General features: G+C 44.2%; 1 protein-coding gene across 1 annotated transcript in view; it reads left to right on the top strand.

Annotated features, from left to right (window-relative positions):
* Positions 1-9,551: 9,551 nt before the first annotated feature.
* Positions 9,552-15,176, top strand: part of Gfm1 (G elongation factor mitochondrial 1) — a 47,529-nt gene continuing 41,904 nt past the window's right edge. Inside the window, exons 1-3 of the mRNA XM_059265456.1 lie at positions 9,552-9,737; positions 11,147-11,299; positions 13,160-13,292. Of these exons, the coding sequence (XP_059121439.1) occupies positions 9,654-9,737; positions 11,147-11,299; positions 13,160-13,292 (370 nt within the window). The 5' untranslated portion in view covers positions 9,552-9,653. The remainder of the gene's footprint in view (positions 9,738-11,146; positions 11,300-13,159; positions 13,293-15,176) is intronic.

A 15,176-nucleotide genomic window follows, 5' to 3' on the forward strand; every position in this document is an offset into this window, starting at 1 on the left:
CTCTAACACATGACCGCTTCTAGGTATGGTTGAGGAGAAGGGCTTTATTGTAGATTATGAGGGGGAGAACAGCCAGAGGCATCTGGAAGAGTCCAGACTGAACATGGTCAGCAGAACATGGCCACCTTCACCCCACCCAACCCCTGGGCCATGAGAGGGGTGGGGGAAGCCAGAGAGGAAGACAAGAGAGAGGGAGAAGAGAGGGCAAGGAGGCCAAGAGCAAGGTAGCCAGGAGCCAAGAGGCCAAGAGAGCCCGTGGGAACCAAGAGAGCCTGTAGCCAAATGGCTGAGTTATATAGAATCAGAAGTTGGGAGAAGTGAAGCAAAGCCCCGCCCCTGGGCTGGAGAGGTTTAGGTTGCGGGGCGGAGTGAGAAGTGTTGGGAGGGAGCCACGGGAACTGAGTGAGAATTGTCTCAGGTTTCTTTGGGACCTGATAGTGACACATACTCCCATCCCAAAATTTTATAGCAGTTTGGAGACTTTTCACTCATACATGTATGAAACTGTCGAACTAAAATACACACGTAAACCACAAAGGTGGACAGTGAATGGCTAGTTGGCTCCAGACCTGCAGCACAATCAGAAAAGTTTTAAATACTTTTAGAATGTGTAACACAAGAGCAATTTTGTTTGTTTGTTTCTGGGAGCCTTACTAACCAGCTGGTCAAACGTCACATTTTGTGTCCTAGGAAGGTTCATTGTTTGGATTTTTATAAAGAGAGCAGTCTTTAGGACAGAAACAATTAGTAAAGCCGCGAAGGAGGAAATCCCTGGATCACATCAAATCCAGCCACCATGACCTGAGTCTGGTTCTTTCCCGTCCTCTGTATCTGACATATTTGATTGTGACATATAATAGTACTATTACACCAAACATCGAAAGACTCAAGAACACAATTACTGAAAAAATTAAGGTAGCAGATGAGGGAAGCACTTTTTAATCAGCTAAACCCCATATATATTTTTAACTATATAGATAATGGTTCCCATGTGTCTATGTGTCTTGTACTCTATGAAATATTTTCTGTTCGGGGTATTTATCTCTTTAATTTTTGTTTTCTCTTTGCCAATTTAATTCAGTTACTATTAGTTCATATGGAATAGCTACATTTTCCCCTTTTATTGAAAATATTTTTTTCTCATATACTTTATCACAGTTTCCCTTCTATACTTTATTTCCCTCATATCCTTTATTCTACTCCCAGTTCCTCCCCACCTCCCTTCCTGTCCAAAATACAAAATATAACAAGATAAAACAAAAACCACATCAGAATTGGACCAAACATAAGGAAAAGAGCCCAAGAAAAGGCACAAGAATCAAAGACCCACTTGTTTGCATACTGAAGGAATCCCACAGGAACATTAAACCGGAAGCCATAACACAGTGCTGGCCCTGTGCTTGCTGCCTCAATCCCTGTGAGTTCATAGGAGCTTTGAGCATATAGATTTAGAGAGTGTTGCTGTGGTGTCCTCCATTCCCTTTGGCTCTTAAACTCTGTCTCCTCTTCCACAGGGTTCCCTGAGCCTCAGGAGGGATTCTGTGGAGCTATCCCTTTTAGGGCTGAGTGTCCCAAGGTGTCTCACTCTCTGTGTAATGTCTGGCTGTGGGTCTCTATCTGTTCCCATCTGCTGCAGGAGGAAGCATCTCTGAGGGTGGGTGAGCAAGATACTAATCTATGATGACAGCAGGCCTGGCCCCGCCCCTTGCTCATGGCTGGAAAGAGCGAACTAGCCAGGGCAATGCTGGAGAACTCCCCCTGGTGGTGAGGATGGGGGAGAGCTGGCAGGCTGACCAACCCCGAAACTACCCAGGGTTATGTGTTGGCCCACCCCAACATCCACCCCATCTGTGATCTGCTGGAAGGAAGAAAGACCTCAAGATAATGTTGACTGTGTTGAAATTCTGAGTGTTCGCTAGTGAGGGACTTCAGACCCCTAAGTGAAGGGTTCCTTTTCTTCACATGTCCCCATAATTTTCCCTGTCTATCCTGCCTCAATTTCTCTCTGATGTTTTGACCCCTTTCATTGTAAGAGGCGGGGAAGGCTGAAAGACCATCTTCTATAAGGTTTTCCATAACGAATAGGCAGATAGTTCCTACCTCTACATGGAGCCAAAGTCTCAATCTTTCTCATCTAAGGGGGACTTGAAAAGGTTTAAGCTTGGCGATATGAAGGTCATCATTTCTTGGAAATCTGGAAGAGAAGATAACATCGAACCACATAAACAATAAGCCATACAGTAGATTGTTATGTCAAATCCTAATATCAACACTAAAAATAACAGGACTTTTTCTATTGTAAAATACCTAGTCACTATGCTGCTAGTAAGTCGTTAAAACTGAAGGAGTTGATAAAACCAGAAGCTGATAGAGTTGCACAAGTGGATTAGGAACTGCCCTTTTACTGACTGTAAGGAGAGTTCCTGGTGAGAGTCTTCCAAAATTGTGTGTTTATAGCTGGGGAGGGGGGAGGGGCAGTGAGAAGGAGCTTAAGAAAATGTTAATTGTAATTCTTGATTCTTAGCTTTTCAAAGGCTTCGATCAGATCCATGAACAACGGATCCTTTCCTTCTCTTATTTCCCCTGTAATCCTGTCCTGTCCCAGTAGCAGAGTTTAGTTTAGTCCAGTAAATGCAAGATCACAATAAAGATAAAATCAGGTACCTATTATATTGCTTTAAAACATCTTTTCAATAAAATATTTTCCCATGTACCAAATACTAGTGACAGGGGTACAAATCAGAGTTTTAGGTTCTTTGAACATTGACCAAGTCTTATTTCTTATAATCAGAAAAAGAAACAAAACTCCAATAGGAGTTACTAGTAATACTTTTCTTTGTATTGGTAAAATATGAATATTATTTAATTTTAATTTTTAATTCTGGCTACAAATACTCTTTTAATCAAGAAACATGGGCTTTTTAAAGTATAAAGCATCATAGGAGTTGTTGTCCTTTGAGTCTGATAGTTTTCTGTGTAATTTGGAAAAAAGGAGTCAATCCAAATCTTTGACTATCCCATGAGACAATAACACCAAACTTACTTTAAGGTAACTAGATTTCTTTTTCTTTTTTATTTTTGGTTTTTCAAGACAGAGTTTCTCTGTGTAGTTTTGGTGTCTGTCCTGGATCTCGCTCTGTAGACCAGGCTGGCCTCGAACTCACAGAGATCCGCCTGGCTCTACCTCCCGAGTGATGGGATTAAAGGAGTGCACCGCCACCTGGCATGGCAGCTAGATTTCTAAGAATGTCATAGGGTGCCACATCCGGCATGGCTCCAGGATCAGACTTGACTAGGGTGACCAGGAAATGAAGAAGATACACACACAGAAAAGCCAGAGTTGGTGGGCGGGGCTCTCTGCTGGAGAAACTACAGGACCCTGTTTTTGTTTATATAGAGTTGAACAGGGAGGTGGGGTTATTACAACTGAAGGCAGAGGCAGGGTTTATGGTGTATGGCAGGATCAAGGAGACAGATTTCGCTCATCTTAGGAGCAGCTTCTGTAGGGGATCAGTCATCAGGCCATGGAGATCTAGCTAGGAGAACATTTTCTGCGCACACTGTCAAGATCTACACATGAACTGGCAAAGGCTTTACCATTTCCCTCTGAGCCTCACTCCAGGGGAGGTAGTCTTTGCCATTTACACCGGGTCTGAGGCTAGGGTCCTTGACATGGCTGTGCCCATGCCAACAACACACTTTTACTCAGGACTTCACACACTCGGGGCTTCTTACAGTAAGGCTTTTAGAGTCTTTCATTTTTTTCTGTCTCCAAAAAGTATAGTAGAAACATGGTCCAATTGCTTGGACCCAGTTAACACTTTTTTCTTAGTAGTAGATTTTTGTTTCTAGCTGTAAGAATTTAGATTTGAAATAAAAGTACAGAGGAGGGCCTCAAAGTCCTGGGAACTGGTACTACAGGGGGTTGTGAGCCTCCTAGTGTGGATTCTGGAATCCAAACCTGTGCCCTCGGCAAGAGAAGTAAACACTCTTAACCACTGAACCATCTCTCTGCCCCCAAATTTAAAACCTACAGTTTATAGCCCAAATTATACTGAACAATAAGAGAATTCTCTAATGGAGGTTAGTTACTCTTAGTAATTCTCTTAGTTACTGTTCTCTTGCTGTGAAAAGACACCAGGACCAAGGCAACTTATAAAAGAAGACATTTAATTGGGGGCTTACTGTTTCAGAGAGAGGGTAAGTTCATGACCATCATGGCAGGGAGCATGGCAGCAGGCAGGAAGGCATGGGGCTGGAGCAGTAGTTTAGAGCTGACATCTGATGCACAAACTGGAGGCAGAAAGAGAGTCTGGGCTTGGCGTGGGCTTTTGAAACTTCAGTTCACCAACTAGGAACCAAACATTCAAAGATGTGAGCCTCTGGGCCCATTCTCACTCAGATACCACAGAGGTAGTGAAAAATACTCAACTCTTTTTAAATACGAAGATTTGAGTAAGTAAAGTTGGAGGTGTGGCTAAGCGAACAGTCATAGCAAAAATGCAATTCATGTGAGGATCTGATTTTATGCTCATTTGTATCTCCACCTAAACCAATGTTAGGATTACTTTATCACTTATGACTATACCAAACAAAATTCCAAATATCTTTGACCATACTTTTAAAATATCTCAAAGCTAGAATGATTTAAGAAAGAGAACATAGTGGAGATGTTACTAGAGAGGTTTTGTAACTAAACTCAATTGTCAATGTAGTTGAAGCTGAGTATAATATTTTTCTGTTACTGTTATGAAACATCATTTTTGTTCAAATCTTAAATGGTCTTTTAATAAAAAAAAAAAACAAAAAACCTGAGCCAGATATCAGGGTAAAAGCCGAAAAACCAGATCAGCCAGCCTACTACTTCTTACCTCTATGAAATCCTCAGCCTAAAGAGAGTGAGTTCCTGTTTCCTCGCGCCTTATATAACTTTCTCTGCCCTCCTATATTACTTCCTGGGATTAAAGGCATGTGTGCTTCCCAAGCAAGGCATGAGCTCTCAAGTGCTGGGATTAAAGGTGTGTGCCACCACTGCCTGACCTCTATGTCTAATCTTGTGGCTGGGTCTGTCCTCTGATTCTCAGGCAAGTTTATTAGGGTACACAGTATATCACCACACATCATGACCAAGGCAACTTTTAGAAGAGTTTATTTGGCTTATAGTTCCACAGGGTTAGAGTTCATAGAGGCAGGGCAGAGGTGGAGCAGGCATGGTTGCTGGAACACGATGGTGATCACTCATGTTTTGAACCACAAGCACCAAGCAGAGAGAGTAACTGGAAGTAACAAGAGTCTTGAAACTCTCCAATCCAGCCTCTGGTCTCATGTTTCCTCCAGCAAGCCCATACCTCCTAATCTTCTCCATATGGGACCACCAACTGGAGACCGAGTGTTCAAATGTGGAGCCAATGGGGACACCATTCTCATCCAAACCCCTACAATGAGTATCATCCAGATCTTTTTCTGAAATCCCATATATGTGTTTCAGAAGAAGTTGGTCCAAGTTTCGGGTGAAAAATAAATAGAAGAATTTACTTCATGAAATTCTGTAGCAAAGGAGGTAGTTAGAACAAGCTGATAGAGGCTGAAGGGGGTCTTTCTTCCCAGTTGACGAAGTGTCCTGTCTCTGGTTCTCAGTTCTCTAGTTTTACATCTTACAGAGCCCACGGTGGAAAGATCTATAACCACTTCTGAATTTGAAGTTTATTTTCTCAAGACATGGTGTCTCTGTTTATCTCTGACTGTCCTGGAACTCACTTTGTAGACCAGGCTAGTCTTGAACTCACAGAGATCTGCATTTGTTTACCTCCAGAGGGCTGCCACCACTGCCTGGCTAGGACACCCACTTCTTAAGAGGAGATAATGGCCGGGTGGTGGTGGTGCACACCTTTAATCCCAGCACTTGGGAAGCAGAGCCAGATGGATCTTTGTGAGTTTAAGGCCAGTCTGGTCTACAGAGCGAGATCCAGGACAGGCACCAAAACAACACAGAGAAGCCCTGTCTCAAAAAACCAAAAAAAGGAAAAAAAAAAAAAAAAAAAAAAAGGAGACAACATGTTTTCCAAAAAGAGTAGATCTCAGATTTAGAGGACCTAGCAGGAGTGCCATCTTAGGTACAATGAGAAATTCGTACAGTAAACCAAATAGACTTACAAATACATTTTATAAAGATTTGAACATTTTTTCATTAAAATATACATCATGGTTATTATGTAACTTAGCAGGAACACCCCATATAGAATTAATTCTTAGTACAACTTTTCCTACTACGAAGGCATTGGCTGTGCAGCAATCAAAGGCTTTCCCTGGGAGGCAAATATACAATCTTGACATTTATATAAAACCAAATCACTATGTTTTAAATGGCTCATCAATAAGAGGATAAAATATACAATTCTTGTTCTCTAGGCCACTTTTTTCTGTAAATGTTACTGAGAGTAGATTGATATTTTAAGAAAATCTGATTATAAATATAGAAACAGGGATGAGTTCTACATCAGGGTATGGAATTTTGATCTTTTATGATCAAAGAATCATTCTAGTGATACTCAGTTGTAGTAATCACACCATTACCATCTTTTAATTAACATTTGCAATGTTTTTATAATATACTTTAACCTTCTCTAATAGGTATTGCCTCATCTTTTATTTTTCATTTTGGAACAATCTTTACCTTAAGACAAAACGTTATTTTGCCATCCAAACCCGTGTCTGGAGATTTCAGTCCAGTGGCTTCCATTGCTACATCTTCAGTACCAACGTGAACTAGACCAGGGAGGATTTTGACGGGGAGAGGTTAGACAAGAAAGAAAATGTGCAGCATAAGCACAAATCAGCAATATAGAATTTCAGAAGTAGTTGAAATTCAGAGTCATCAGCCTTGTTCTAACTGTTTCAGGTTTTATGACTATATAAGCAAAGTTTGGACAGAATTTTTAGAGATTAGAGGAAGGTAATTATTGGTGGTAGAGGTTCCAGCAGAGCATGCAACACCAGAGTCACACAGAGAGAACAGGCTACCACGTAAACAGCCCCGCCAGTTGACTGACAGCCCCGTCTTCTCTTCATTTCCTTCTCCACCAGTGGTTCTGCATCTGCTTTAAGAGACGTTCTCCTCGGCCCCAGTCACAGGTATAATCAAAGCGTATCATTGGCCGTTCCCAATCTAAGCAATACTAGCCAGCAAGAGTACAAAGTATCTCCAGGATTAAATCTCTGAGTTAGGCTGTTATTAAAGAACATGGTTCTGGCATTTTGTTTGTTTGTTTGTTTGTTTACAAGAATGGAGTCATGAAAGACATCACTGTGATTTATCATGTGACATCATGAAAGAGAGCAGATACAATGAACTACAGGAGAAAGTGCAGGATGTGTGCAAATGTAGAAATGGATGAAGGAGCTGCTCAATCTTGTCTGGCAGATGTGAAAAAACGAAGAAGATAACTCCGAGGAAGAATGAGAAGGATGAGAATGTTGGTCAGAAAAGAGTGACTGAGAATTTGGAACCAGTGTTCGGTCTCTGGATGTCCTGTTCTGTCTGGGTTATAGCTGACAGTACACTATAGAAGTACACTAAAGACACAGAGCCTGCCGATCTTCCTTTACTACAAGAAAGTACTTGGAACCAGTGTTTGGTCTCTGGATGTCCTGTTTTGTCTGGGTTATAGCTGACAGTACACTATAGAAGTGCACTAAAGACACAGAGCCGGCCGATCTTCCTTTACTACAAGAAAGTACTTGGAACCAGTGTTTGGTCTCTGAATGTCCTGTTCTGTCTGGGTTATAGCTGACGGTACACTATAGAAGTACACTAAAGACACAGAGCCGGCCGATCTTCCTTTACTACAAGAAAGTACTTGGAACCACTCTCACATGGAAAGAAGTGTCCTAGTGCCTTGACCTCAGGCTTTGGTCTCTTCCGACAATGCCTCCACCTGTACAGGACTGGGATATCCTGGAAGTAGCGCTTAACTTCCGTCCCAAAGAGCATGATGAGCAACATTGAATTTACACCAAAGTGGAGATAACAGTAACTCTTATGCCCAGATGGTGGGGACCCCCAAAAGACCACCACAGAGACCAAATCCTGCATGTAAAAGCAAAGAGCCTTTATTTCAAGCTCCAGAGCTTGGTCCCTCTGTCTGTCTGACACAGCGGTGAGAGCAGAGAGCCCTGAACTCAGGCGGGGCAGAGTTTTTATCATAGCAGAGGTTGAGGTGAAGGGATTTCCAGGGTCCAGGACCCTGATTGACTGACAATTGTCTAGGAGTATCTGTAAAACAAAAATAGGTGTTGTGCTAGACTCAAGGACATCTGGTCACCTTATCTAATGGTTGGAATGTTTGGGATGTCAGGTACTTCCTCACCCCTGAGTGGTATCAGCTTAAGGCTTTTCCTGGATCTGGGTGTTACCTGCCAGTAAGCCTGTCACAGAAGCTGTGTCTCAGCCCCTAAACCTGTCATGGCTGCTGTGTGGTCAAGCTATTTTGGGGCCCCTTCACAGTAACAATGGTCCACGGCACCATTTTCAGCAGAGAGGGAACATGGTGTGACTTAAAAGGACCCTTTTCGTCAGTGTGTTGAGACTATACAGAAATACAGCGAAGACAAGCAGAGAGTCAGCCCAGGGCTCATCACAGTAACTCCAGGAAGAAATGGCCCAGTTGAGAGGTGGAATGAAGTGGAAAGTTCTGGATACAGCCTCAAGGTGTCAACCGTAGGTAGGATGTGCTGGAAGCTTTAGATACAGGCGTCAGCAAGTGGTGCCAAAGTGAGTGCCATCGTTGGCTGGACCAACCCAACGGGAAGAACAGATTCTGTTGCTGCCATGGAGACTGTAGGGGAAGGGTTGGGGAAGGGGAGAGGCTCCCTTTTGGACGTATCAAGTTTTAGATGTCTTTAAGATGTCTAAGTAGAAGAGTCACACGTGCAGTTTTGTAGACACAGGACGCATAGCTAATACGACTGACGAACAATAAAGAATGTTTCGAAAGAAATTTATTTGTAACTCAACATTTGTCTGTTATCATTTCCCCCGTATTCTCTAATACTGTAACAATGTAGACATTGTACTTTTGTGTGTGTGTACTTCTTCCACTGAATTGTTATAAACATCATCCCATTGTTATGCAGATAAAACAACCGTGTTTAAAATATGCTGCTTTTCTTTCGTTTTGTTGAAAGGGGTCTGCCTCAACTGTCTAGTCTTGACTGGCCTGGAACTCTATCATGTCGACCAGGCTATCTCGGAACGCACAGAGATCCGCCCAGCTCTGCCTCCGATGTGTTGTTGTTAAATCCGTGCGCCACCACGCCAGGCGTATTTTTGATACCGTGATGATTTTTATTTTTTATTTTTTTCCCTTTAGAGACAAAGGGACCAGACTATGCCCACTCAGCAGCAATGCCACCTCCCCGTGACGATCCACTGCACAAACTGCACTTTCTCCTCCTGACCAGGAGATGGCGAGCTCTACCTGGCGCTCAGACCGAGGTGCCTCTCCCGCTGCCTTCCTCCTGCCGCCCTCCTGACCTTCCTCCCGGAAGTGCTCTGCGGCCCGGGTTGCCGGCGTGACTTTGAGCGCTTCCCGCTCTGCTGCCGGTGCAGAGCGGAGCGGAGCAGGATCTCTGCAAGTGGCTGATCCGGACTTGCCATGCGGCTGCTGCGGGTCGCCGCGGCCCTGGGGCGTGGGCCGCTCCCTCGGGTCCCTGCCGTCCTGGGCTGGCAGGGGAAGCAGGTACTGGTGCCCGGCGAGCCTTCCAGAGCCGGGCAGGTGGCAACACCCCTTCCTTTACCCGGGATCTTGAGCGGCGCTGTCCGGAGACCCCGAAAGCTCCCGGGTATCCGCAGGCCAGCTCGGCCTTGAGACCTGCAGCCCTGCTCTGGGTTCTCCTGCTTCTTGATGGGTATGATTTACTACCTTAAAGAGAAGTGCCCTGCGTGAAGTCAGATGAAAAGTTAGTGTCCCCGGGGCTCGTGCCCCCGGTCTCTGACTGGTTATCTATCCAGTGCTCTTCTGACTACTGAGTATGGCTGGATGCTCTGTACGGGTGCTGTGTTCTTTGATTGGCGCCCAGCTTCCTGGTGCTTTTCTCCGGTCATGTTTCCCACTTAGGTGCATAGATTAAACTGTGTAAGCCTTTGGAATGAGGTACTCCGCGTAGGGCAGCCACTGGTAGATGTGCCTTACCTGTTAAGGAGCCCTGGTCTGTTGTGCTGTCAGATGTCCCCGTGGCTTAATCGTCCAGGCACTTGTCAACTGTCTGCTTCTCCGTGCCAGTTCCCTCTCCCCAGAAGTTGTTGCAAAGCATTTGGGTGTGCAGTTTTGTTTTGATTCCATAAACACATCCCCTGTCCCCACTGTAAAGTTAGCAGAAACAACTACCACCAAAAATAAATAAATAAGATAAAATAAAAAGGTACTTCACTGTTTTGTGCAGATGAACCTGGGAACCTTTGGGGGTTGTCTTGGGCAGTTAGTTGTGTAGACCGTGGATGTCCTCATATACCGTTGCTAGCTGTGAACTACAGGAAGGGGGAAGACAGAAAACCCGTGGTACAGTTTAATCTAAAGCTTATATTCTTATTAAAGCGGCCTTTGAGGTAGAGTTCTGATTTTATAATAGTCGGTGTGTATTTTAAAACTAAGGTCTGGGACGGGCAAGATGGGCTCAGACGTAAGGGCAGTTGCCAAGCATGACAACTTGAGTATCAGTCTTGAGACTCACATGGTGGCTGGGCCTGATCGGACTCCTTCAAATTGTCCTTTTCACCTCCACATGACTTCTCTTCCAGAGACAGAGTTCAATTCCTAGCTCTTACATGTCAGCTCAGAACAGTCTATAACTCCAATTCCAGGGAATGCAAGGCCCTCTTCCTGCACCAGGCATGCATGTGATGCACAGACATACATGCAAGCAAAACACATATGCCCCAAAATAAACAAATCTAAAAAGTTTAAAACTAACATTTAGCAATTGTGTCTGTCCTGCTTTTATTTTTCAGTATTATTGGGAATTAAATCCAGGGTTCTGCGTATAATACCCCTTGCGTTGAGATTGAGAAAAAAGAAATCCATAGTTCCCGTTTTAACTGTGATCTCTTATGAAAGGTGTGTTAAATTGAGCTTTAAAAACTGTTTTTCAGGCTAATTGGAAGGCCTACCGCTGGTGTTCATCAGGAATAATTCCCAATGAAAAAATCCGAAATATCGGAATCTCAGCTCACATTGATTCTGGGAAGACGACGTTAACGGAGCGGGTGCTATACTACACTGGCAGGATTGCCACAATGCACGAGGTGTGTGGTGAATGGTTGATTCCAGAGGGATCAAGAGCTTGGTTTCTATTGTTTTGTGGTTAGGATTTTATGAGTGTTACAAAACCTGGGTCAGAGGATTGTTGGCCAAAGTCAGATGTACAAAGAGGGAGGCCACGCTGGCTTTATGTTACTATGACTAATCTCTGTAGAGGAGATCACTGTGAGTATCCTGAGTAAATGCTGAGTCAGTGTCGTGGACCCTTACACAGCTGTTACAATAGTCTTAACCATTTAATGAAGGGTACGTGTTTTTACTGTTAAATAGGAAGTGAATTTTAAAGGATGCTGCTGTCGATGGAAAAAACCATAGCCCTCATCTTAAAGGAAATAAAAGTTTATTCTGAGCCATTTTGAGTGACCATGGCCCGGGAACACAGATTTAGGTTACCTCAAATTCCATGTTCCAACATGGAAGCAGATTTATAATGTTTCAGTTTTATAGAACAAAGAAAGGTATAAATCGAGGCAAGTTTAAAATGCATTGGTGGGTACCCCAGAGAGGCAGGCACAGTGAGATATGGGGAGCCGTTCTTTAGGCCCAAGATGCTCTCTGATGACATTCTTAGCTTTAGGGTTGGCAGAAGCTAGTGTCCTGCTAAGTTAATGGCTTCTAAGAGGTTTTTATTTATTATCACGAGGTGTTAGTTCAGATACAGAGTGGGGCAAGGAATGGTATAGTGATATATTGTGTGCCCTGATAAAATTTACCTGAAGATCAGAGAACAGAACAAGCCACTAGGTTAAACATAGAAGCCAGGCAGTGGTGGCACACACCTTTAATCCCAGCACTTGAGAGTCACATGCCTTTAATCCCTTCACTAAAGAGATTGAGACAGGAAGTGATGTGGCAGGGCGGAGAAAGGTATGTAAAGTGTGAGGAGACAGGAACTAAAGGCTTTTTCGGCTGGAGGCCTATCGGCTGAGGAGTCCTAGAAGTAAGAGATGGCTTGTTCCTTTGTCTCTCTGATCTTCAGGCAAATTTTATTAGGGTACATAATATATCACCACAGAATGGCTGTTCCAGAAGGTTAAAACTAGCCCAACATAAGGTAATTAACTTTTGAACCTGTAAAATCCCAATCTCTCTCCAGTACTGAAATTCTGATTAATCCAACGATCTCTGCAGGCACAGACTCCTTCATTCACAGCCAGACACAGCTTCTTTTTGTTCACAGTGTTGAGTATAAGCTATATTAAAAACCTGTCAGAAAAAAATTATTTAAAATATTGACACTTGAAGCCAGGTATGGTGGCGCACGCCTTTAATCCCAGCGCTCGGGAGGCAGAGGCAGGTGGATCTCTGTGAGTTTGAGGCCAGCCTGGTCTACAGAGCGAGTTCCAGGACAGGCACCAAAACTACACAGAGAAACCCTGTCTCAAAAAACAAAAACAAAAAATATTGACACTTGAAAGATGCTGCCGTACCATGGAGTAACTTACCCGTTCAGTTTAAACTGTTCTTCAGGTAAAGAGCATCCAGTATACACTTTACAAGCTGAGCCCTAACCTTTTGTGCCTCAGAATCCATGTGGAACAGAGCTGGAAGGTCTGCTGCCTGAGTGTCAGTTTGTAGACTATGCAAAGCCAGCGGACAGCAGTACAGAGGGAGACAGGTCGTTGCCCCAGATACTGGGCAGCTGCTGAAGAGATTAACCGAGCATGGGAGCTGAGACGGGAAACCCTGTCATAAACAGAAAACATCAGTTTATGAAATGATACGGTCAAAGTATCGGGCTTATATGACAGTTGTGTGTGTTAGCTTTGTTGTCTGGTTCCATTTCAGTAAAGATTTCTTTCTTGGGATGACAGAAGAGTCTGAATTTTTGTGCTTATGTTTAGGTGAAAGGTAAAGATGGAGTTGGTGCTGTCATGGATTCCATGGAACTAGAGAGACAGAGAGGAATCACTATTCAGTCAGCAGCTACCTACACCATGTGGAAAGACATCAATATCAACATTATAGATACTCCAGGTAAGCAAGCCCTGTGTTCCCTAATTCCTTTGAGCAAAAATGTATGTAGCTCTTTCTTCTACTATGACCCAGTTCACCTTCAAGTATCAAATTTTAAAAGTGCAAAACTTAGCCGGGCGGTGGTAGCGGCGGCGGCGCACACTTTTAATCCCAGCGCTCGGGAGACAGAGCCAGGCGGATCTCTGAGTTTGAGGCCAGCCTGGTCTACAGAGCAAGATCCAGGACAGGCACCAAAACTGCACAGAGAAACCCTGTCTCAAAAAACCAAAAAAAAAAAAAAAAGTACGAAACTTAATTCCTATCGGATTTAGGACTTAAAGCACTTCATCTGCATGTGGCTTCTTTGAAAATAACACAATCCAGTATGACGGGCTCTTGCCTTTAACATATTGTCGAATTCCCTGGAAGTAATCCTGTTGAGCCTTGAACCTGATGCTGCGTGCATAGAATTGGTGGGTTGAGGAATCTGCAATACAATTTAAAGATGGGTGTAATGAGCATAGATAAAAGCATTTCATAGTGTCCGGTTAGTCAGTTTTTTGTCAACCTGACACAAGCTAGAGTCAATGGGAAGATAAAACGCCACCGCCATCAGATTGTCTGTAGGCATGTCTGTGGGGCATTTTATTGATTGCTAATGGACAGAGGGTCAAGCCCACTGGGGGCACAGCCCCCAACCCCCTCCCCACATGTGCACAGGTGCTCCTGAGAGTTATAAAAAGTGTGCTAAGCAAGCCAGTGTGGAGCCTCCATGGTCTCTGCTTTAGTTCTCATAGCCAGGTTCCTGCTTTGAGTTTCCTTTGTAGTGGACTCTAACCTGTGAGCCAAATCAACCCTTTCCTCCCCAAGTTGCTTTTGGTCATGATGTTTCATCAAAAAAAAAAACCAAAAAACAACAACAACAAAAAACGGAGGGGAGGAACTGACTAATACAGAACTTGGGACAGCTCGTGGTTACTGCTGTGACAGACCTGACCTGTTGGAGAGGATTGTGGAAGGCCTTTGGAACTTTGAGCTGGGAAAGTCATTGAGTGCTTAGAACTTAATGGGCTATTGTGGGTGCTCAGAAAGTAGGAATGCTGGAAGAGATGCCGATGAGGTGTGGCTTATGAAGTTCCAGGGGGAAGCAAAGGCTGTATCAGGGCCACTTAGGTGATACTTTGAATAAGACTCTACAGTGTCTGGTCAGCTGGGGCTGAAGAATCAGCTGTGATTAACAAAAACCACTGAAGAAGCATTTGCTCTGCTCAGACAGTCCATGCTGGTCTGCTGGAGGTGAGAAGGTGGCAGTGATTAAGAAGAAGCCAGCATCACGGAGGTGAACCCTTCTGGGAGGATTTCCCCAGGGTCAGCACACTCAAGCTGTGGTCTAGAGGGGGCCAGGATTTCATGCCATGCTGGCCACTGAACTTGGTGATGTGAAAGCGTCATCCAAGCAGTGCTGGTTTTGAAGGCATGCAGGAAGAGCAGCAGAAGCTTGGCACTGCGAGAGGCCGTTGACGTGAGCACAGCCCCAGTTGTAGTAGAATGCCCGGGATTGACAGGGTCCTGGAGAAGATTCGAAGCTTGGCGTCACGTGATAGGGTTAGCCCTGAAGAGATTCTTAGGAGAGGCTGTGGGTGGAGGCGCAGCCCAGTTTCAGTAGAGACCCCAGCGTCTTGGAGGTGCCAGTACTGTGGGACGACCAGCAGGGACAGGTTGAGGAGCCGGCCTGAACCTAGGAGAGACGCTGTATGTGTTGTGGTTGGTAGAGCCAGAGAGGTGGAGCTGCCCAAGCCCTTTAGAACTTTGACACTCTTGATGTTTGGGTTCGCTTTGATTTGATTGTGCCTGGTCCTCACTCTTCCCTCCTGGAGTGAGAAAGTATTTACCTTGTGTTTTCAT

This window comes from Peromyscus eremicus, chromosome 6 (assembly GCF_949786415.1).
Source record: "Peromyscus eremicus chromosome 6, PerEre_H2_v1, whole genome shotgun sequence".
NCBI lineage: Eukaryota > Metazoa > Chordata > Mammalia > Rodentia > Cricetidae > Peromyscus > Peromyscus eremicus.